General features: G+C 59.9%; 2 protein-coding genes across 4 annotated transcripts; both read left to right on the top strand.

The window, feature by feature from the left end:
* Positions 1-276: 276 nt before the first annotated feature.
* LOC107180751 (SLAM family member 9-like) lies at positions 277-5,377 on the top strand. 2 transcript variants are annotated; one of them, XM_042975843.1, is made up of 6 exons: positions 277-560; positions 1,810-2,202; positions 2,570-2,866; positions 4,206-4,347; positions 4,561-4,643; positions 4,901-5,377. In XM_042975843.1, the coding sequence occupies exons 1-5, from the start codon at positions 488-490 to the stop codon at positions 4,640-4,642; spliced, it is 987 nt and encodes a 328-aa protein (XP_042831777.1). In that variant the 5' UTR covers positions 277-487; the 3' UTR covers position 4,643; positions 4,901-5,377. The 2 variants fall into 2 exon arrangements, with proteins under 2 accessions (XP_042831777.1, XP_042831778.1); XM_042975844.1 differs by lacking the exons at positions 4,206-4,347; positions 4,561-4,643.
* A 5,597-nt stretch (positions 5,378-10,974) lies between these two features.
* On the top strand, positions 10,975-18,834 carry LOC122235792 (SLAM family member 9-like). Of its 2 annotated transcripts, none has more exons than XM_042975845.1 (5): positions 10,975-11,182; positions 15,234-15,626; positions 16,004-16,300; positions 17,638-17,776; positions 18,290-18,834. In XM_042975845.1, the coding sequence occupies exons 1-5, from the start codon at positions 11,110-11,112 to the stop codon at positions 18,369-18,371; spliced, it is 984 nt and encodes a 327-aa protein (XP_042831779.1). In that variant the 5' UTR covers positions 10,975-11,109; the 3' UTR covers positions 18,372-18,834. The 2 variants fall into 2 exon arrangements, with proteins under 2 accessions (XP_042831779.1, XP_042831781.1); XM_042975847.1 differs by having other exon boundaries at positions 17,638-17,772; positions 18,290-18,370.
* The last annotated feature ends 2,949 nt before the right edge of the window (positions 18,835-21,783 follow it).

Raw genomic sequence — 21,783 nt, 5'->3', positions numbered from 1 at the left:
GTTCAATGGTGTTAAGACAGAGGACAGGCCCAAAGCAGGGGGGTCACTGTGTCCCTGGTACAGTGGTTTGTGCGACTTTGGGCCTGGCCATCGGCTGGCCCTGGGGAGCAGGGCTGCCTGGGCAGAGTGTGAACCCAGGGAAACAGGTAAGGGGTCCCGCTGGCTGCCAGCTGGCGAGCTGAGATTGCCACGCTGGTCGTGCCCACAGGTCGGGGCGTCTCCCACACAGCGCCTCACCGAGGGGGGGTTCCTATGTTTATTCCACCAGCCTTCCCGAGGGTCACTGCAGGTGCCAGAGAGAAGAGGAAGCATCTGAATGGCTTATCTAGACCAGCCAGCTTGTCCTAGACAGTTAGCTCCGCCCTTGGGGTGGGAAGAGCCTAAGAGTGTTCTGAGCAGAAGCTCGCCTCTTCTCTTGCCTCTGCCTTCTGGATGTTTCCTCCACAGCCAACTCGGCCCAGACCAAGCCTGAAGGAGGCAGCCTGTGATGGGAGCCCGCTCAGAAGACCCCCACCTGTGCTGGGCCTCCCGGCTCCTGGGGTTCAGCAGCCTCGTCCTCAGTGAGTGGCCCGGGCTCCCCGGGTGGGAGGCCGGTGTGCGGGGCAGGGAGGCGGGGGTCCCGTGTGTCTGATGTCTGTGGGGAACAGCCCGAAATACCAACTCTGTCAGGGAGCACGAGGGGGGCATCTGGCTCTGAGCCTATGGGTCTCGCTCCTGTAAACTAACAGGAAAAGCCAAGCACGGGGAAAGGCTGTAAGCGGACAGCTGACAGCTGACAGAAAAGCAGATCAAACAGTCATGTGACATGGTGACCAGGGTCTTTTGCAGGAGAGACGCTCGTTAAAATATCACGTGACCGATTTTCCCTCCTCTATTCCGCAGAAGGCAAAAAGCTTGGTTGTTACGTGTCGGTCGCTGTCAGGACGGCACTGAGGCAGGCCTGTCCCCAGTACATGAACCTGCCTTTGGTGCACTGGACCCACCCACTGGGTTATCCCAGCGTATGCACGCCTATGTGTGGTGTATGTGTGTGTTAGATGTATACACCCCCGTATACGGTGGGTGTGCACAGAGGCTGGGGTATGTGCATCCACTTGTGCACAGTCTCCAATCCAAGGCTACTCAACACGACAGCGTTTGCAGAGACAAGAACAACGAACTCTCCGTCACACGTGGAGAGACCTCCAGTCCACGAGGGGACGTGTGCAACGTTAAATGAGATCCTTCCATGTGTGCGGACTGTTCACACGGCTGGCCCGAGGCTGCTCTCAGTCCCTGCCAATGGCCGTCTCCACAGCGCAGCCCCCAACACGGCACTGGGGTCGTCACAGCAGCGAAAGACAGGGTGTGAGCCAGACGGACGTCTCACTCCCGTGAGACCTGCTGTCGCTGAGTGACGTCCATCACTTTAGCTGAGCTCCGCTCCAGAGCAAGTCACAGGGCGCGGCCCCCACTCCAGGGCCGGGGCTCCCACAGCGTGTGGGCAGCCACGGTGGAAGCTGCCTCCTACGCTGGGCACTTGGCATCGGCCCAGATGTGCTGGGGGCTCTCGATCCGTGATGTCGTCACGTCCAGACTCTCAGAGTTAGGCGGCGAGGACACTGCGGGAGAGCAGGTCAGGACCGGGTTCAAGGGGACGCCCCACGAGGACCAGGACCCGATTCCAGCATGGCTCCAAATTCTTGCTCTGTCCCACCTCCCAGGGTCAAGGGAGTCTACTGGGCAGGTTTCATGAGCGCCATGGGTTCTAGGGTTTTCTCCTTATTCTCAATGACCAAACACCCACCGTGTCTGTTTCCAATGCCGTAGGCGCCTTCAGCACTGTGGTCAACGGTTCTGGAACTCATGGATCTCAACTGGAAGATTCTGGAAACACGGTTTCTCTGACGGGAACTCAAGGAGGTTCTGTGTCGTTTCATGTGACCCGAAGTCCAGAATTGACTCCAGGAGTCAAGCTGGAGAAGATTTCTTGGGCCATTAAATCTGGAAGAAACTACACGATCATGCTGCACGTGTCTCCTGGGGAAGATGTTCCAAAATGGGTCAACTTCCAGGACAAGTTCGAGAAGAGGGTCCATGTGCTCAACACCACGACCCTGAGGATTGACAACCTGACCCTTGAGGACAGTGGGCACTACTGGGCTCGAGTCTCCTTAACACAAGGAAGAGAAAGGAACCGGTATTTCCACCTCACTGTCTACGGTAGGTGGTGGCTCCTCCCCCAATACATACCTACCCCTTCCTTTTGTCCCTGGGAGTGTCCCTGGCCCCCCTGGCAGGACCCCTTCCAGACCCCACCTTGAGGCTCTGGCTTCTCCCTTGAAACTGGATGCGGTGTGTTCACCACAAGTCGAGGCAGAGCTGACATCACGCCTGAGGCTTCACGCAGTGGCTCCCGTCCTCACAGCCACTCACTGTCTATTTGGGTCAAGTCTGTCTTATCTGTAAAGTGGATTCACCATCCTTGGGGGGATGATGCCAGGGCGACAGTGAGATTCCGCCCAAGAGAGCATGAGGCGTGATGCTCCCCACTCACGTGACCCTGTGTCCTCTTGTCCCTCCTCCCCAGAGCCTGTACCCCGCCCCCATATCTTGGCCCAGACTCAATCCATCACACCAGACTGGTGCAATGTCACCCTGGAGTGCCACACCTCGGGAACCAGAGAGGACATGAATGTGTCCTGGGAGAGCAAGGGCCTCCCCAGGAAGCTGGAGCAGAGAGGGGTCCCACGACCGGCCCCCAACCCCTGGACCCTGGCTCTGAAGCTGCCCCTGAGCCAGCCCAGCCCCAGCATCACCTGTGTGGTCAGCAACCCGGGGGACCGGAAAACTGCCACCCGGGACCTTGGGGAAGTGTGTGCCCACGGTGAGTGCATCCTGTCAGAGGGGAGGGGACTCCCGGGGCTCAGGTCCCCCTGGGTGAGGGTTCCGGGTTCTGTCCCCCATGTTTAGGTCACCTCCTGCCACCCGTCACCCGTCCAGGAGGCTGGCAGGCACATCCCACTTGCTTCTGCCTTTCAGTGTCTCTCTCTCCTGCTCCTCTGCACCCCTCACCCCTGCTGGTCCAGGCAGTCCCCTCGGTACCTCACCCCTGCCTCATCCTTCAGTCCTTGTGTGTCCCGGGAGGTTTCCAGCAAGCGAGGGGGGAGAGTCAGTGGTCGGTGCCACCGACCAGAGGGAGGCCGAGCCAGCCGCGGCCTGCCGGGTTCAGGCGTCAGGGCTCGTGTGCCTGTCTCCGGTCTCGGGGACACGCTTCCCGCCCAAGTGCTTGCCTGGATTCCCGGATGTGTCCTGGGCTCCCCAGGTTTCAGCCTCTGGCCAGGCTGCTCCTTCTTCCCCCAGACCTTCCAGTCCCGCGTCCTCCCCTTCCCCACTTACTCCCGTCCAGGGACCCCTTGCCTGCAGCTGCCCCACCGTGTGTGACCCCTGCTGGCCCACAGGAGCCCCCGCTGGGGTCCCGTCCAGCAGGCACTGACCTCGAGCGGGGCTCCTCACCTCATTTGCTCAGGGTCTTGCAGGAGCCCCCACTGAGCCACCCTCACCCCTCGCCTCCTCTCAGGAGCACAGGGCCCCCCCCCACCGAGAGCTGATGCTGTGGCCAAGGGCACCAGAGGTGGGGGGCCGCGGCTGCTTCTGCTTTGCCTTCCTGTCCCACCTCGGCCTCCCCACCTGACTTGCTCACCATCAGCGTGTCCCCGAGTGAGCAGCGACTGGCTTCCCTGTGTGCTGCCTCGTCCCTCCACCCCATCGTCCCCCTGCTGCCTCAGCATCCCTGAGTCCCCGGGGAAGCTCGTCCTCAGTGACCTCTAACCTCTGGAGGAGCCTCCTGCCTCCCGCTCACCCTCCTCCCTCCGGCTCTTCCCTCAACTCAGTTCGGCCCTCACCTCCTCCAGGAAGCCCTCCCTGGAGACCCGTGTACCGGCTGTGAACCTCTAGTGCACCGCCATGGCCCTGGCTGGCTGCCTTTGGCCTTTTCCCAGCCTTCCCCCACGGCTGAGCCGCTCAAGCGCCTGGCCCTGTCCTGTCCCTCTCAGCACCCCGGCCCCAAGCAGGGGCCCGGTGCTGGTTGAGTGACAGGACCTGCCGTTTTCCCCCCTGTCCAGCCGAGACCGGGTCCCTTCACATGTCTCCACGTGCCTGGCAACAGGCATGTGACGTTGTCTCTTGTCTCATCCTTCTTCACTGTCTGTGTGGGAGGCAAACAGGTCCTCATGGGCCGGATGGGTCTGCCCACCTGCCAGACATCTTGGCGACTGTTGGTGTCAATGTGGGATTGATCGTGGGAGCTTTAGTGGTCGTGCTTCTGGTCATCGGGGTTACGGTGCGCATATGGCTGATGTGTGAGAGGTAGGCCTGGGAGAGGCAGGTGCATTTCGCTTTCCTGTGCATACATACTTCCCTTCCCCTGGGACCCTCGTCTCCCTTTCTCCTGCATTTTCCTGCTCAGGGAACATCACTGCAGAAGGCTGGTGGGTGTGGGCATGATCTTGGGGTTCATGGTGGTGGGGAGGGTACACGTTTCCGACGTTCAGATGCAAGTTCGATCTGTGTGTGTCTCAGGGGCAGGATCAGAATAGAAAGGTTTAGACTCTGTTGTTGGCGTCAGAGAAGGAGAACACGAGACAGGAGACGGCAGAGATGAGGTGAGTCCAGGAGAGGAGGTCAGCCTGGGTTCTCCCGCGTCCCGGTGTCTGGGTGTGAGTGTGTCAAACCCAGGGATCAGCAGTTTCTGGCCTCGTTGCCTCTGTATCCCTCTCGAGACAGTGCAGAGTTAACACGGGGTCCGTGCAGTGCTGGGCGCTTTGGGGGGAGGTCAGGTGAGCGGCATGGCATCTGTGCGGGTCCCTCTGGGGCCCCTCTGTCCCTCAGCTGTGGCAGGAACCCTCTGTCTGCGTTCCAGGGTTCGGGGGAACCACATCTCGAACAGGAGACACCGCTCACGACAGTCTACAGTGAGGTCCGCCACCCAGGCCAGGGCTTGAGTGTGATTTAACTGGAAGAAGCAGGGAATCCAGCCTCCCCCCGACACCTCTGTTGTGCCTGTGATGCCTGCGGCCCTGGTCGTGCCCCCTCCCCCTCTGACTGCTCTCAGCAGGGACCGTATTCATCCAACCTCAGCGAATCTCTCTGCGGACGCGTCGTGCAGAAGTTGAGCGGAAGACACCCATCGCGGCAGATCGAGGGGGACCTTCGTCGTTCAACGAGTCCAAAGCTGTGGTCCGGTTCCGCTCAGCCTCAGCCCCTTTGGCAACCGTCAACGGAGCCCACTCTCCCCACGTCTGTGCCCCGTCCGTCGTCCTGTCCGGACCCTCGGCCTCTGGGACCCATCGACACGAAGTCTCAACTTCCAGCCTCGACCGGTTCACCACCAGCCAATAGTCAGTATGTGCATGTTCCTTCTGTCTCTCTCCCCAAATACATGTGCAAATAACCACTTTAAAAAAAAAACAGATGAAATTTGTCTAAGACCTATTATGGCTTTGTAATTTCAGGTTTAATTTGAAAAAGTTTGTTTCCACTCTGACCCTTGTGACTCCACCCACAGCAGGACCCCCAGCCCCTCCCTCTCCGTCTCTTACTGCCCCCACCCCCCCATCCTCTGCTGGTCCCCGCGGAGCCCTCCTCTCTCCCCTGCCACCACCTCTCCCCCGGTGACTCTGGCTGAGTCCGAGGCCGGAGCCTGGCCGCGCCGAGCCCGGGTCTCCAGTCCTGAGCCGACACTCTCACGCGGCCACCTGATGAACATGGGCTCTCGGAGGCACAGTCACCTGTGGGAAACCCGATTCCTGTCTCACGGGGACCCTCCCTCTCCCTGGCTCTTCCATGGGCTGTGATGACCTTTCCAGCTCCCTCGGGTCCCACCGTCTGCCCACTGGCTTCAGCAACACCTGGAGGTCCCCTTTGCTCCCTCGTTCGCTCCCCGCTGGCGTCCACACCACCGGCAGCCCGTGTGTCCCCGTATCTGCCCTGCTCTCTGCACGAGGTCCTCGCTGAGCGCCCGCATCCTACTCTGGCGCTCGGCCCCAGCTTCCTGCAGGTCCAGAATGCGGACCAGAACCCGGTACCGCCTCGTCCCCGGGACCTACCTGTGGGGCCGGCCCGTGGGCGCCCCCTTCCCAGCATCGGGGGACCTGGGGGGCTGACCTAGCAGCAGAATCCAGGCGGAGGAAGGAAGAATTTGAAGAGGAAAGACTGAGGACCCTGAGGGCACCCCACCCCCGGCTCTGGGACCTCAGGTCCAGGGACACTGGTTGTTCTGCACACAGGGCACAGTCAGTCTGAGAGATGCCTTATTCTTACCCTCGGGCCAGCTAGTAAGACGCACAAAACTTCAGATCTGCAGGGGAGGCCTCAAGGCCCAGAGAGCCAGGCCGGGTGGGGGCAGGAGAGAGAGGAGGCGCTGGGGTCCTGGGTGGGAGAGACCCCGTGCTGGCCTCCGCCTGCATCGCCCTGTCCTGCCCGTCCCTGTCGTCAGCTGTCCAGCAGTGAGGTGGACGAGGTGTGGGCCGCCTCTGCTCTCCCAGCAGGTGTGTGCAGGTGGGTGTGGCCGGGACCTACAGCGTTGATCAGGGGGGTGTGACAGCAGCAACCCCCCCCGCCCCCAGCCCCGGAAACCCAGTGTGTCCACAGAGCAGGGCCGGAGGGGGGCGTCCTCCACACGACTCTCATCCAGGACACGCAGGAATGAGGGGCAGGAGAGGAGGGCACCTGGCAGCTGGCCCTGTCCTCTGGTGCCTCAGTTTCCCCTGCCTGGGCTATGGCCCTTGGAGAGGGACAACTTGTGAGTGGGGATGGGGCCATGGCACCTTTCCCAGTGTTTCTGGTAGGTTAAGGGTGGTCTCTCACCCTCACTCCTCCCTGCTCTCTACTCTGCCCTCGCCCCCAGCACCCACCCCCTGTTCCCCGGCTCCCAATGAGCTCCCGGGGACCCGCAGCGGCAAACACAAGAGGGACAGACAAGGGCCAGCCCCAGGGAGCGCGGGGGACAAGCTGACTGTGCCTCCTGCATCCGGCCCCCAGGAGTCTCCCTATGTCCTTATAAACTCCAAAGTCCCCGTCCCCAGACGTGAGCCCTTGCCCGCCTCTCTCCAGTTGGACCACCTCCGTAGGCAGCAGGAACGGGATGGCCGAGTTGGCCTGTTCTGGGGGTGCACACAAGGCGGGTCACAGAGCCTGTGGTCTGTCATCTGCGGCCCCTCCCACTCGGATCCCGACCTTCTTCCCGCGCGTCCTGGTGCGGGTGCCCGCACCTCTGTAGAGCAGGTGGGGAGGAGAGAACCGCGGAGCCACAGGGGGTCCTGGAGAAGGCGCGGAGCCCCCTGCACAGGGCCCTGCACGCGGGGGACGCTCGAGGCCTGTGCCCCGCGCCCCACCCTCCCCCCACCCCCCATGATGATGGCCGGGCTCCGCGGTGAGGCGAGATGTCCCCACTCTCTACTCCGTCTGCGGAACTGACCTGCTTCCCGAGGCCTGAACTGCTTCTGCCAGCCTGGGAGCTCCTCTGGGACGAGGACTCCGCTCCCTGTGTCTCCCTGCCCCTGTGCTGCACACAGTAGGCGCTCATGACCTGTGTGTGCAGGTGAACCCAAGGTGAAGGCTTCTTGGCAGGAAGTCTCCAGCGGCAGTTCGGTCCTCGGCCGCCAGGTGGCGGCGGTGGCCGGCGCTCAGGGCCTGGAGGGAGGCTGCTCAGGGCGACTGGGGCGGTGGGCGGGGGCAAGTGGTGCTGGGGGGGGGGCGGCGGAACTTCTCCCTTGGAGCCCAGACCCACCCCAGGGCAGAAGGGAGAGATCAGCGCCAGACACACTGGGAGGGGGGTCAGGTGGCAGGGGGGGCAGTGCAGACATAAATGTGCAGCCAGGAGTCAGGGATCAGGAGCCAAACCTGGAAGGTAGGAGCCCAGGTGAGCGGTGGGGGGCGTGGTCGTGAGGTAGGAGGGGTGCGGGGGGGGGGGGGTGGTGAGGGCGGGGATCTGAGGGCGGCGACTGTGATTGCAGAGGGGGAGGTGGGAGGGGGAATGGGGCTGGGAGGGGGGTGGGTGACCAGTGGGAAAGGGGGATCCCTGGAGTATCCTGGGTCTGAGGTCCGTGGTCCCGATCCAGGTTTCCGGGGTGAAACAGGCTGGAGGGCAGAATGGGGTGCCTGCCCCATCCCCTGAGACAGACCCTGAGAGGTGAGGGCCGATCCCGGGGGAGGGAGATGGGACGCAGGGGATCCCTGAGGTCGCAGGTCATGGGGGTGATACCTGGTCCTGAGAGAAGGTTTGCTCCCTGCAGGAGGAGTCGCTGAGAGCTCAGAGCCTGGAGCCCGCCTCGCATTCTGTGTCTCCCTCTCTCTCTCTTCTTTCCCCTGCTGGCGCACTCTCTGCCTCAAAACTAAACATACATTTAAATAATTCAAAGGGAAAGTCTAGGGGTGCCTGTCTGGCACAGTCTGTGGAGGGCGAGAGTCTTCATCGGAGGGTGGTGAGATCGAGCCCCACGTTGGGAGCAGAGCCTACAAAAAAAAGTAGTCTAAGGTTTGTTAGGTTCAATTAAACAAAATGAATGACACAGGAAATCAATTGTTCTGTGTTCTCTCTGGAAGGTGGCTCCCGATGACAAAGATCATGTTTTACACGTATGATTAAAAATCCTACTATTTCCATAAGTTCGCCTTTGGGGCCTCCGGGTGTTTCAGTTGGTTAAGTTTCCGACACTTGATTTCCGCTCAGGCCATGATCTCACAGATCAGGGGTCGGAGCCCCGCATTGGACTCTGTGATGAGAGCCTGGAGGCTGCTTGGGCTCCTCTCTCTCTGTGTCTCTCTCTGTCTCTCTCTCCATCTCCCTCTGTCTCTCTGCTGGGTGCTCTCTGTCTCTGAAAATATTTAAATAAACTTAAAAAATTAATTTGCCTTTTCCAGAACCTCATGTAGCTGGAATCATACAGTGTGTAATCTCTTCAGATTGGCGTCTTGCGTGTGGTAACAGGCATTTACGTTCCCCGCAAGGCTTGTGGTTTGATAGCTCGTTTCCTTTTAGTGGTGCGTGACGGCCCATTCTCTGGATTTAGCTGTTTATTTATTTTCCCTGATGACATATGATGTGGGGCATCTCTCCTGTGCTTTTTTCCATCAGCGTGTCTTCTCTGGTGAGGTGTCTGTTAGTGTCTTGGGCCTCTTTTCATTGGGTTGTTTTCTTAATGTTGAGTCTGGAGAGTTCTTTATATATGTTGGCTAATACTTCTTTATCAGCTGTGTCTTCTGCAGATATTTTCTCCCTGTCTGTGGCTTGTCTTTTCCTTCCCGGGATTGCCTTTGCAGAGCAGAACTGTTTCATTTCACTGAATTCCTGTTTACGTCATCTTTCTTTCATGAATTGTGCCTTTTGTGTCTTTCTGAAACGTGTTCACCAGTCCCAAGAACATCTAGATTTTCCTATGTTGTCCTGTCGGAGTTTCCCAATTCTTCGTTTATATAGAGGTACTGATCCGCTGAGTTAGTTTTTGGGAAGGGTGTGAGCTCTGTGTCTCGGTTCTTTTTTTTAGCACGTGGACGTCTGGTAGTTCCAGCACCATTTGTTGAAGAGACTGTCTTTCGTCCATGGCATTGCCTTTGCTCCGTGTCAAAGATCAGTTCACCGTCTATACGTGGGTCTATTTCTGAGCTCTCTATCCTGTTGCACCATCTGTTTGGTTCTTGTCACCAAATCCGTAGTGTCTTGATGGCTGTAAGTGTGTAGGAGGTCTTGAAGGAGGGGGTGTCAGTCTTCCACCTCGCTCTTCTGCAACATAGAAAATGACTCCTCTGGGTCATTTTCTCTCCATGCAAACTGCGGAATCAAGTGATCAATGTCTACAACATAACGTGCTGGGCTGCAGATTGTGGTTGACTGAATGTATAGATCAAGTTGGGAATTTGGATATCTAGACAACATTGAACCTTCTTATCCATGAACATGGTCTATTTCCCCATGTACTTAGTTGTTCTCTGATTTTGTTTATGAGAGTCTTGTAGTTTTCCTCATAAAGATCCTTGCATATTTTGTGATATTTGTGCCTAAACACTTCACTTTTGCGTTGTCAGTGTAAACGGTACCGTGCATTCAGTTTAAAATTCCATTTCTTCGTTCCTGGTGTGTAAGTGAGTCATTGAGCGTCGAGTAGAAACCTTGTGTTTCCTGGAACCGTGCTATCGTCCATCATCAGATGAAGAGTACTTCTCGTTGTGTCGATCCTTTTGGACGTTGTACATGGAAACCCACGTCACACGTGTGCAATGATGGTTTTATTTCATTCGCCACAGTCAGTGTACCTTTTATTGCATTTTGTTGTCTTATTGTGTCATCTAGGACTTCACGTACAACCCTGAGAGAGGGTGTTGATAGGAGCCATCCTTCCTGGTTCCTGGCCTTAGGGGAAGCATTTCCTGCCTGTAGGCATTAGGTATGATGGTAGCTGTGGTTTTTGTGGAGATGATCTGTATCAAGTTGAAGAAATTCTCCTCTGTTCCTAGTTTAACTCTGTGAGTTTATCATCATGAATGGGTGTTGGGCTCAGTTTCTTTTGGAATCAGAAGTCAATAGAAAAAAGTAATTTTGTGGACTGATACCAGCTAGGCGGTTAACACTCATCTGCCCAGGTGGACCCCGTCTTCCTGCTTACTGGGACACAGAGTAAAGACCAAACTCTTGTACAGACACAATAGCAGTGGTTTGTGCGACTTTGGGCCTGGCCATCGGCTGGCCCTGGGGAGCAGGGCTGCCTGGGGGGAGTGTGAACCCAGGGAAACAGGTAAGGGGTCCCGCTGGCTGCCAGCTGGGGAGCTGAGATCGCCACGCTGGTCGTGCCCACAGGACGGGGCGTCTCCCACACAGCGCCTCACTGAGGGGGTTCCTATGTTTATTCCACCATCGTTCCCCAAGGGTCACTGTAGGTGCCAGAGAGAAGAGGAAGCATCTGAATGCCTTATCTAGACCAGCCAGCTTGTCCTAGACAGTTAGCTCCGCCCTTGGGGTGGGAAGAGCCTAAGAGTGTTCTGAGCAGAAGCTCGCCTCTTCTCTTGCCTCTGCCTTCTGGATGTTTCCTCCACAGCCAACTCGGCCCAGACCAAGCCTGAAGGAGGCAGCCTGTGATGGGAGCCCGCTCAGAAGACCCCCACCTGTGCTGGGCCTCCCGGCTCCTGGGGTTCAGCAGCCTCGTCCTCAGTGAGTGGCCCGGGCTCCCCGGGTGGGAGGCCGGTGTGCGGGGCAGGGAGGCGGGGGTCCCGTGTGTCTGATGTCTGTGGGGAACAGCCCGAAATACCAACTGTGTCAGGGAGCACGAGGGGGGCATCTGGCTCTGAGCGGGCACCCGCCTGGCACAGGGGAGAGGCTGCCTCTGCAGCTGTGAGGGGGGCAGGGGGCCGACCCAGGGTCCCCGTCGTTGCTGGACGACGCTGGTCCCGCTTCTGGGGCGAGAGGAAGGCACGGACACAAGGAACCAGGAAGGGAGGGCGGCCTCCGGAATTTGAGGGTGTCTGCGCCCACTTGCTGGAAGGGTGTGGATGTCCGAGGGCACTGATAATCAGGGCCCCGGGACGGGGTGAACGGGGTGACGGGAAGGGAAGTAGCAGGTCCCCAAAAGGGAACTGCAAGAAAGACTGTCCTGAGGAAACCCAGATACTCCCGTTAGCACTTCCCCCGAGACCATCTGCCTTCGTGAAACAGACGAAATAAAAACAAAGGACAAGACCAAGGTCTCGAGAGCCGTGGATTCCTGGGAATTTCATTTCCTGCCATGTTTTGCTTGAGTGCCCTGGCCTCTCTGCGGGAGGGGGATGCAGGGTTTCTAGGAATATTCCCGAACCTGGGGCATCTGTAAGCAGGGCGTTTCTCATTAGACATGAGGATTGTGGGGCCTGGGGGCTCAGTTGAGCGTCCGACTCTTGATTTTGGCTCAGGTCATGATCTCACGGTTCACGTGTTAGAGCCCCACGTCGGGCTCTGTGCTTTGTCAGGCTGCAGTTGTGTCTCCTTCCGTCTCTGTCCCCACTGCACTCATGCTCTGTCTCTCTCTCAAAATAAATCAATACATTTAAAAATTTATTTAAAAAAAAATGAGCTTTGTAAGGCGTTGACATCTCTTTGATCTCAGTATTTTGGCCACAACAAATTGTAGGCTTTCTCTTTCTTGTAATTTTTATTAACTGGAAAAATATGTGAGATTATGTAGAGTTTTCTCCGTCAACCTCTGGGTTGGAAGATTATGTAGGAAAGAAGGAAAGAAAAATGGAAGAAAGAAGGAGAAAGGAAGGAAGGGGGAAAAAGTAAAGTTTTATGTTCATTGCTGAATATTAAATTTTACCTTCTTCAGGGCTTCCTGGGTGGCTCAGTCGGTTAAGCTTGGGACTTCAGCTCAGTCATGATGTCACGGTTGGTGGGTTTGAGCCCCCCAGTCGGTCTCTGTGCTGACAGCTGGGAGGCTGGAGCCTCCTTGGGATTCTGTGCCTCCCTCTCTGTCTGCCCCTCCCCTGCTCTCTGTCTCTGTCTCTGGAAACTAAATCAATGTAAAAAAAACAATAAAATAAAATAAATGTTATCTTCTTAAATAAATCCTGGCTCTCTGGATCACAGCCACCTGTGTCCCTAGCCGTCTGTCTCTCTGTCCTTCTGTCGTTCCTCTCTGGGATTAGCACCTTCTGCTGATCTGAGAGCTCTCACTGCCTTCAACCGAGCTTGAGTCGGCTTCCAGCCTCCTGAAGCCCAGGCTCACCATCCAGCCTGGGGGGCAGGCCCTCCCCTGCAGCCTGAGGGCTGAGCCTCCTCCCTCCCTGGTTGCCTCCTTCCCAGCAGGTGCCCGAGGTCTTGCCCTGCCACAGGCGGACAGGTACCTGGGTGCCCTTTCCCAGGAGAATAGCTGGGGCGTGAGAGCCCAGGACTGCTGGGAACCGCTGAGAGTGAGCCCCTTCGCAGGCAGGGTAGGGCAGGGGGAGAGGTGCAGGCAGCTCCCTGCAGGGGAAGCCCTGGGCTGGGGGAGAGGGAAGCCGGCTCCATGGGCAGCAGCCCAGTGGAGAGAAATGGGGAGATGCCCACACCATGTGGAGCCACAGTATCCGGCCCTCCCTCGTCTCTAGGACGCTGCCCCCCCTGCACAGGTGTGCTCAGTTTCTTGGTGCTGTGGACTTGACAGGGACCATGGAAACCTGCTGCCGTGGACATGGCTCTGAGAGCTCCATGGCTCTGAGCGGAAGGCCCGGCGGGACTTTGGCTCCCGTGGCCGCCTGTGGGGCGGCACCATGGGTGTCTGTCTCCCGGGAGCCCGTCCCTGATCCCAGGAGGAGACCCCGAGAGGGCAGCTGGTGGAGAGCACCGAGCTCCATCCGGGACCTGGGAAGTTCGGGGCGGACCCCAGTTGTGCTTGCCAGGAGCAAGCATCGTGGTGATGGGAACAGCTCACACCTAAGGGAAAGCTCTCGCCTTCTGACACCCTGGCTCTCGCCTTCTGACACCCTGGCAACGGTTCCCTGAGGGGAGCGCGGTCATTGTCTCCTCATCAGAGACTCAAGGAGAAGGCAGGGAGGTTACATGACTGCCCGAGGCCACAGGCTGTAGACAGCAGAGGACTCCCGCCTCCTGGACCCTCCCCCGTCCTCACCGCCCTACTGCAAGGGACCTCCTGGTCTGAGACCCAAGCACAGTCCCTTCCGGTCACATTCACACACCAACACTGCAAAAGTTCTAGGAGGAATCTAGACCGAGTTCACAGCACACTTTTGCTGTGGGGCCGATGTTTTTCTGCAAGACATAAAACCAATAAGCCTTACAAGTAACGGGTACATCCAGCTTCTTGAGGCTGAGAGCAGGGCCAGAGTCCACAGACAGAGGTGATGTGCGCGTTGGAGAAGAGTTACGTTATCTGTGTTAGAAAACAGGCTGATTCTCTTACGACAGGTGCGGCGGCTCCTCTAAAGTAATGGGACACAACATGCCAAGGACACAAGCAGATCCAAACCGCAATGGGACACAGCAGCTGGCACGTGGGGACAGGGACCTGCCGTCCGGGCCGGGCAGCGTCAGGCGGGATGCAGCCACCTGCTGTCGGAATGAGGGAGTTAGTGAGGGCATCATTTCGTAGAAGGATCTGGAATCTTCTACAAGCAATACTGGCCTGAGCCCTTCTCTGGGTTCTCTGCTTCCTGGGAGAGCGAGGAACGATGTGAACACAGTGAGGGTGCAGGCCCCACGTGAGGACAGCTCACGGACCTGGAGAGGCGTCTGGGGCCCTGGCAGGCAGCGGTCCCCCAGGCGGTCCTGCCCTGCTGCAGGGGACACATGGGTCTTCCTTTCAGGACAAGGTCGTTCTTTGCCCGTCCCCTTCTTTCCTATCCCGGTCTCCAGAAGGACCCAGGGTATCAGGTGCCCTGGGCTGTGCCGCATGGGGCATTTTGGGGTCTGGAGGGGCGGCCCGGAGGCCCTTGCCTTCTGGTCACGGCTCTGCAAGAGGTGACTGAGGAAGGACATTAAGGGTGTCTCGGGGACCGGCTGGGGAAGCGTGGTCTTCGTGGCAGGCACAGCAGAGCTCACCTACCCATCATATCTTCTCCCACATTTTCCAGTTCTGGGTAGGGAGCCAGGGCCCTGTGACTAGGTGGCCAAACCCATGAGCAGAGATCACGCCGCTTTTGGAGGGAGAGAAGCCCCCACGGGCGATTCCCCTGTGTGCCTTCCCTGCTGTGGCCCCGGGGGGGGGCAGCCACCAGGGCGTGATGCCTCTACTTTGTGTGACAGGACCCCTCTCAGTCTCAGAATCTCCCCTTGTCTCAGCCCCTGAGCGACTGGAGTGCGGGTTCCCGTAGCACAGCCTCCCTGAGCCTGACCTTGGGCCACTCCGCTCCAGAGCAAGTCACAGGGCGCGGTCCCCACTCCAGGGCCGGGGCTCCCACAGCATGTGGGCAGCCACGGTGGAAGCTGCCTCCTACGCTGGGCACTTGGCATAAGCACCGATGTGCTCGGGGCTCTCGATCCGTGATGTCGTCACGTCCAGACTCTCAGAGTTAGGCGGCGAGGACACTGCGGGAGAGCAGGTCAGGACCGGGTTCAAGGGGACGCCCCACGAGGACCGGGACTCGATTCCAGCATGGCTCCAAATTCTTGCTCTGTCCCGCCTCCCGGAGTCAAGGGAGCCTACTGGGCGGATTTCATGAGCGCCATGGGTTCTAGGGTTTTCTCCTTATTCTCAATGACCAAACACTCACCGTGTCTGTTTCCAATGCCCTAGGCGCCTTCAGCACTGTGGTCAACGGTTCTGGAACTCTTGGATCTCAAGTGGAGAATTCTGGAAACGTGGTTTCTCTGACGGGAACTCAAGGAGCTTCTGTGTCATTTAATGTGACCCCAAGTCCAGAATTAGCTCCAGGACTCAAGCTGGAGAAGATTTCTTGGGCCATTAAAAACAAGTCTGACTACGTACTTCTCCTGCACGTGTCTCCTGGGGAAGATGTTCCAAAATGGGTCAACTTCCAGGACAAGTTCGAGAAGAGGGTCCATGTGCTCAACACCACGACCCTGAGGATTGACAACCTGACCCTTGAGGACAGTGGGCAGTACTGGGCTCGAGTCTCCTTAACACGAGGAAGAGAAATGAACCGGTATTTCCACCTCACTGTCTACGGTAGGTGGTGGCTCCTCCCCCAATACATACCTACCCCTTCCTTTTGTCCCTGGGAGTGTCCCTGGCCCCCCTGGCAGGACCCCTTCCAGACCCCACCTTGAGGCTCTGGCTTCTCCCTTGAAACTGGATGCAGTGTGTTCACCACAAGTCGAGGCAGAGCTGACATCACGCCTGAGGCTTCACGCAGTGGCTCCCGTCCTCACAGCCACTCGCTGTATATTTGGGTCAAGTCTGTCTTATCTGTAAAGTGGGGGGAGGATGCCATCCATCCTTGGGGGGAGGATGCCAGGGCGAGAGTGAGATTCTGCCCAAAAGAGCATGAGGCGTGATGCTCCCCACTCACATGACCCTGTGTCCTCTTGTCCCTCCTGCCCCAGAGCCCGTGCCCCGCCCCCAGATCCTGAACAAGACTCCATCCGTCACACCAGACTGGTGCAATGTCACCCTGGAGTGCCACGCCCCAAGACCCAGAGAGGACGTGAATGTGTCCTGGGAGAGCAAGGGCCTCCCCAGGGAGCTGGAGGAGAGAGGGGTCCCAGGACCGGCCCCCAACCCCTGGACCCTGGCTCTGAAGCTGCCCCTGAGCCAGCCCAGCCCCAGCATCACCTGTGTGGTTAGCAACCCAGGGGACCGGAAAACTGCCACCCAGGACCTTGGGGAAGTCTGTGCCCACGGTGAGTGCATTCTGTCAGAGGGGAGGGGACTCCCGGGGCTCAGGTCCCCCTGGGTGAGGGTTCCGGGCTCTGTCCCCCATGTTTAGGTCACCTCCTGCCACCCATCACCCGTCCAGGAGGCTGGCAGGCACATCCCGCTTGCTTCTGCCTTTTGGTGTCTCTCTGCTGCTCCTCTGCACCCCTCACCCTGCTGGTCCAGGCAGCCCCCTCGGTACCTCACCCCTGCCTCATCCTTCAGTCCTTGTGTGTCCCAGGAGGTTTTCAACAAGCGAGGGGGGAGAGTCAGTGGTCGGTGCCACCAGAGGGAGGCCGAGCCAGCCGCGGCCTGCCGGGTTCAGGCGTCGGGGCTCGTGTGCCCGTCTCCGGTCTCGGGGACACGCTTCCCGCCCAAGTGCTCGCCTGGATTCCCGGATGTGTCCTGGGCTCCCCAGGTTTCAGCCTCTGGCCAGGCTACTCCTTCTTCCCCCAGACCTTCCAGTCCCGCGTCCTCCCCTTCCCCACTTACTCCCGTCCAGGGACCCCTTGCCTGCAGCTGCCCCACCGTGTGTGACCCCTGCCGGCCCACAGGAGGCCACGCCGGGGTCCCGTCCAGCAGGCACTGACCTCGAGCGGGGCTCCTCACCTCGTTTGCTCAGGGCCCTGCAGGAGCCCCCCCTGAGCCACCCTCACCCCTCGCCTCCTCTCAGGAGCACAGGGCCCTCCCACCCCCCAGAGCTGATGCTGTGGCCAAGGGCACCGGAGGGAGGGAGGGGCCGCGGCTGCTTCTGCTTTGTCTTCTGTCCCACCTCGGCCTCCCCACCTGACTTGCTCACCGTCAGCATGTCCCCGAGTGAGCAGCGACCAGCTTGCCTGTGTGCCGCCTCGTCCCTCCACCCCATCGTCCCCCTGCTGTCTCAGCATCCCTGAGTCCCCGGGGAAGCTCGTCCCTCAGTGACCGCTACCCCTCTGGAGGAGCCTCCTGCCTCCCGCTCACCCTCCTCCCTCCGGCTCCTCCCTCAACTCAGTTTGGTCCTCCCCTCCTCCGGGAAGCCCTCCCTGGAGACCCGTGTACCGGCTTGAACCTCTAGTGCACCGCCATGGCCCTGGCTGGCTGCCTTCGGCCTTTTCCCAGCCCTCCCCCCGCGTCTGAGCCGCTCAGCACATGGACCCTGTCCTGTCCCTCTCAGCACCCCGGCCCCAAGCAGGGGCCCGGCGCTGGTTGAGCGACAGGACCTGCCGTGTTCCCCCCTCTCCAGCCGAGACGGGGTCCCTTCACACGTCTCCACGTGCCTGGCAACGGGCATGTGACGTTGTCTCTTGTCTCATCCTTCTTCACTGTCTGTGTGGGAGGCAAACAGGTCTACTTGGACAGGCCGGTGCTGGTTACTTGAGAGACATCCTGGGGGCTCTTGGCATCACGTTCCTGATCCTTGGAGCTGGACTGTACCTTCGGTGCTCACGTGGGAAGAAGCAGAGCTTGGAGCCTGGGAGAGGCAGGTGCACTTCTCCTACCGGGGCCATGTACCTCCCCCCGCCCCCTACTGACCCTCAGCTCTGTTCCCCCTGCATCTTGCTGCTAAGGGGTATCCCTGCAGAAGGCTGGTGGGTGTGGGCGTGACCGAGGGGGTCATGGTGGGGGAGGGTACAGGTTTCCAAGGCTCGTTCAAGCTCCATCCGTGGGACTCTCCTGCAGGGTCGCAGGAAGAGCACAGGGCCTGTTTTGGTGGCATCTGTTATGCAGGGAAAATGTCCCGAGACCACAGGAAGCAAGTGAGGCCTGGGTTCTCCCGTGTCCCGGTGTCTGGGTGTGAGTGTGTCAAACCCAGGGATCAGCAGTTTCTGGCCTCGTTGCCTCTGTATCCCTCTCGAGACAGTGCAGAGTTAACACGGGGTCCGTGCAGTGCTGGGCGCTTTGGGGGGAGGTCAGGTGAGCGGCATGGCATCTGTGCGGGTCCCTCTGGGGCCCCTCTGTCCCTCAGCTGTGGCAGGAACCCTCTGTCTGCGTTCCAGGGTTCGGGGGAACCACATCTCGAACAGGAGACACCGCTCACGACAGTCTACAGTGAGGTCCGCCACCCAGGCCAGGGCTTGAGGGTGATTTAACTGGAAGAAGCAGGGAATCCAGCCTCCCCCGGACACCTCTGTTGTGCCTGTGATGCCTGCGGCCCTGGTCGTGCCCCCTCCCCCTCTGACTGCTCTCAGCAGGGACCGGATTCATCCAACCTCAGCGAATCTCTCTGCGGACGCGTCGTGCACAAGTTGAGCGGAAGACACCCATCGCGGCAGATCGAGGGGGACCTTCGTCGTTCAACGAGTCCAAAGCTGTGGTCCGGTTCCGCTCAGCCTCAGCCCCTTTGGCAACCGTCAACGGAGCCCACTCTCCCCACGTCTGTGCCCCGTCCGTCGTCCTGTCCGGACCCTCGGCCTCTGGGACCCATGGACACGAAGTCTCAACTTCCAGCCTCGACCGGTTCACCACCAGCCAATTGTCAGTATGTGCATGTTCCTTCTGTCTCTCTCCCCAAATATATGTGTAAATAACCACTTTAAAAAAAAACAGATGAAATTTGTCTAAGACCTATTATGGCTTTGTAATTTCAGGTTTAATTTGAAAAAGTTTGTTTCCACTCTGACCCTTGTGACTCCGCCCACAGCAGGACCCCCAGCCCCTCCCTCTCCGTCTCTTACTGCCCCCACCCCCCCATCCTCTGCTGGTCCCCGCGGAGCCCTCCTCTCTCCCCTGCCACCACCTCTCCCCCGGTGACTCTGGCTGAGTCCGAGGCCGGAGCCTGGCCGCGCCGAGCCCGGGTCTCCAGTCCTGAGCCGACACTCTCACGCGGCCGCCTGATGAACATGGGCTCTCGGAGGCACAGTCACCTGTGGGAAACCCGATTCCTGTCTCACGGGGACCCTCCCTCTCCCTGGCTCTTCCATGGGCTGTGATGACCTTTCCAGCTCCCTCGGGTCCCACCGTCTGCCCACTGGCTTCAGCAACACCTGGAGGTCCCCTTTGCTCCCTCGTTCGCTCCCCGCTGGCGTCCACACCACCGGCAGCCCGTGTGTCCCCGTATCTGCCCTGCTCTCTGCACGAGGTCCTCGCTGAGCGCCCGCGTCCTACTCTGGCGCTCGGCCCCAGCTTCCTGCAGGTCCAGAATGCGGACCAGAACCCGGTACCGCCTCGTCCCCGGGACCTACCTGTGGGGCCGGCCCGTGGGCGCCCCCTTCCCAGCATCGGGGGACCTGGGGGGCTGACCTAGCAGCAGAATCCAGGCGGAGGAAGGAAGAATTTGAAGAGGAAAGACTGAGGACCCTGAGGGCACCCCACCCCCGGCTCTGGGACCTCAGGTCCAGGGACACTGGTTGTTCTGCACACAGGGCACAGTCAGCCTGAGAGATGCCTTATTCTTACCCTCGGGCCAGCTAGTAAGACACACAAAACTTCAGATCTGCAGGGGAGGCCTCAAGGCCCAGAGAGCCAGGCCGGGTGGGGGCAGGAGAGAGAGGAGGCACTGGGGTCCTGGGTGGGAGAGACCCCGTGCTGGCCTCCGCCTGCATCGCCCTGTCCTGCCCGTCCCTGTCGTCAGCTGTCCAGCAGTGAGGTGGACGAGGTGTGGGCCGCCTCTGCTCTCCCAGCAGGTGTGTGCAGGCGGGTGTGGCTGGGTCCTACAGCTTTGATCAGGGGGGTGTAGCAGCAGCAATCCCCCCCTCCGCCCAGGAAACTCAGTGTGTCCACAGAGCAGGGCCGGAGGGGGGCGTCCTCCACACGACTCTCATCCAGGACACGCAGGAATGAGGGGCAGGAGAGGAGGGCACCTGGCAGCTGGCCCTGTCCTCTGGTGCCTCAGTTTCCCCTGCCTGGGCTATGGCCCTTGGAGAGGGACAACTTGTGAGTGGGGATGGGGCCATGGCACCTTTCCCAGTGTTTCTGGTAGGTTAAGGGTGGTCTCTCACCCTCACTCCTCCCTGCTCTCTACTCTGCCCTCGCCCCCAGCACCCACCCCCTGTTCCCCGGCTCCCAATGAGCTCCCGGGGACCCGCAGCGGCAAACACAAGAGGGACAGACAAGGGCCAGCCCCAGGGAGCGCGGGGGACAAGCTGACTGTGCCTCCTGCATCCGGCCCCCAGGAGTCTCCCTATGTCCTTATAAACTCCAAAGTCCCCGTCCCCAGACGTGAGCCCTTGCCCGCCTCTCTCCAGTTGGACCACCTCCGTAGGCAGCAGGAACGGGATGGCCGAGTTGGCCTGTTCTGGGGGTGCACACAAGGCGGGTCACAGAGCCTGTGGTCTGTCATCTGCGGCCCCTCCCACTCGGATCCCGACCTTCTTCCCGCGCGTCCTGGTGCGGGTGCCCGCACCTCTGTAGAGCAGGTGGGGAGGAGAGAACCGCGGAGCCACAGGGGGTCCTGGAGAAGGCGCGGAGCCCCCTGCACAGGGCCCTGCACGCGGGGGACGCTCGAGGCCTGTGCCCCGCGCCCCACCCTCCCCCCACCCCCCATGATGATGGCCGGGCTCCGCGGTGAGGCGAGATGTCCCCACTCTCTACTCCGTCTGCGGAACTGACCTGCTTCCCGAGGCCTGAACTGCTTCCGCCAGCCGGGAGCTCCTCTGGGATGAGGACTCAGCTCCCTGTGTCTCCCTGCCCCTGTGCTGCACACAGTAGGCGCTCATGACCTGTGTGTGCAGGTGAACCCAAGGTGAAGGCTTCTTGGCAGGAAGTCTCCAGCGGCAGTTCGGTCCTCGGCCGCCAGGTGGCGGCGGTGGCCGGCGCTCAGGGCCTGGAGGGAGGCTGCTCAGGGCGACTGGGGCGGTGGGCGGGGGCAAGTGGTGCTGGGGGGGGGGCGGCGGAACTTCTCCCTTGGAGCCCAGACCCACCCCAGGGCAGAAGGGAGAGATCAGTGCCAGACACACTGGGAGGGGGGGCAGGTGGCAGGGGGGGCAGTGCAGACATAAATGTGCAGCCAGGAGTCAGGGATCAGGAGCCAAACCTGGAAGGTAGGAGCCCAGGTGAGCGGTGGGGGGCGTGGTCGTGAGGTAGGAGGGGTGCGGGGCCGGGTAGGGGGGGGTGAAGGCGGGGATCTGAGGGCGGGGACTGTGAATCCGGAGGGGGAGGTGGGAGGGGGAATGGGGCTGGGAGGGGGGTGGGTGACCAGTGGGAAAGGGGGATCCCTGGAGTATCCTGGGTCTGAGGTCCGTGGTCCCGATCCAGGTTTCCGGGGTGAAACAGGCTGGAGGGCAGAATGGGGTGCCTGCCCCATCCCCTGAGACAGACCCTGAGAGGTGAGGGCCGATCCCGGGGGAGGGAGATGGGACGCAGGGGATCCCTGAGGTCGCAGGTCATGGGGGTGATACCTGGTCCTGAGAGAAGGTTTGCTCCCTGCAGGAGGAGTCGCTGAGAGCTCAGAGCCTGGAGCCCGCCTCGCATTCTGTGTCTCCCTCTCTCTCTCTTCTTTCCCCTGCTGGCGCACCCTCTGCCTCAAAACTAAACATACATTTAAATAATTCAA

The sequence above is a fragment of the Panthera tigris genome, chromosome F3, assembly GCF_018350195.1.
Source record: "Panthera tigris isolate Pti1 chromosome F3, P.tigris_Pti1_mat1.1, whole genome shotgun sequence".
Taxonomy (NCBI): Eukaryota; Metazoa; Chordata; class Mammalia; order Carnivora; family Felidae; genus Panthera; species Panthera tigris.
The sequence above is the reverse complement of the archived record's forward strand: the minus strand, read 5'-3'. Positions and strand labels throughout refer to the sequence as shown.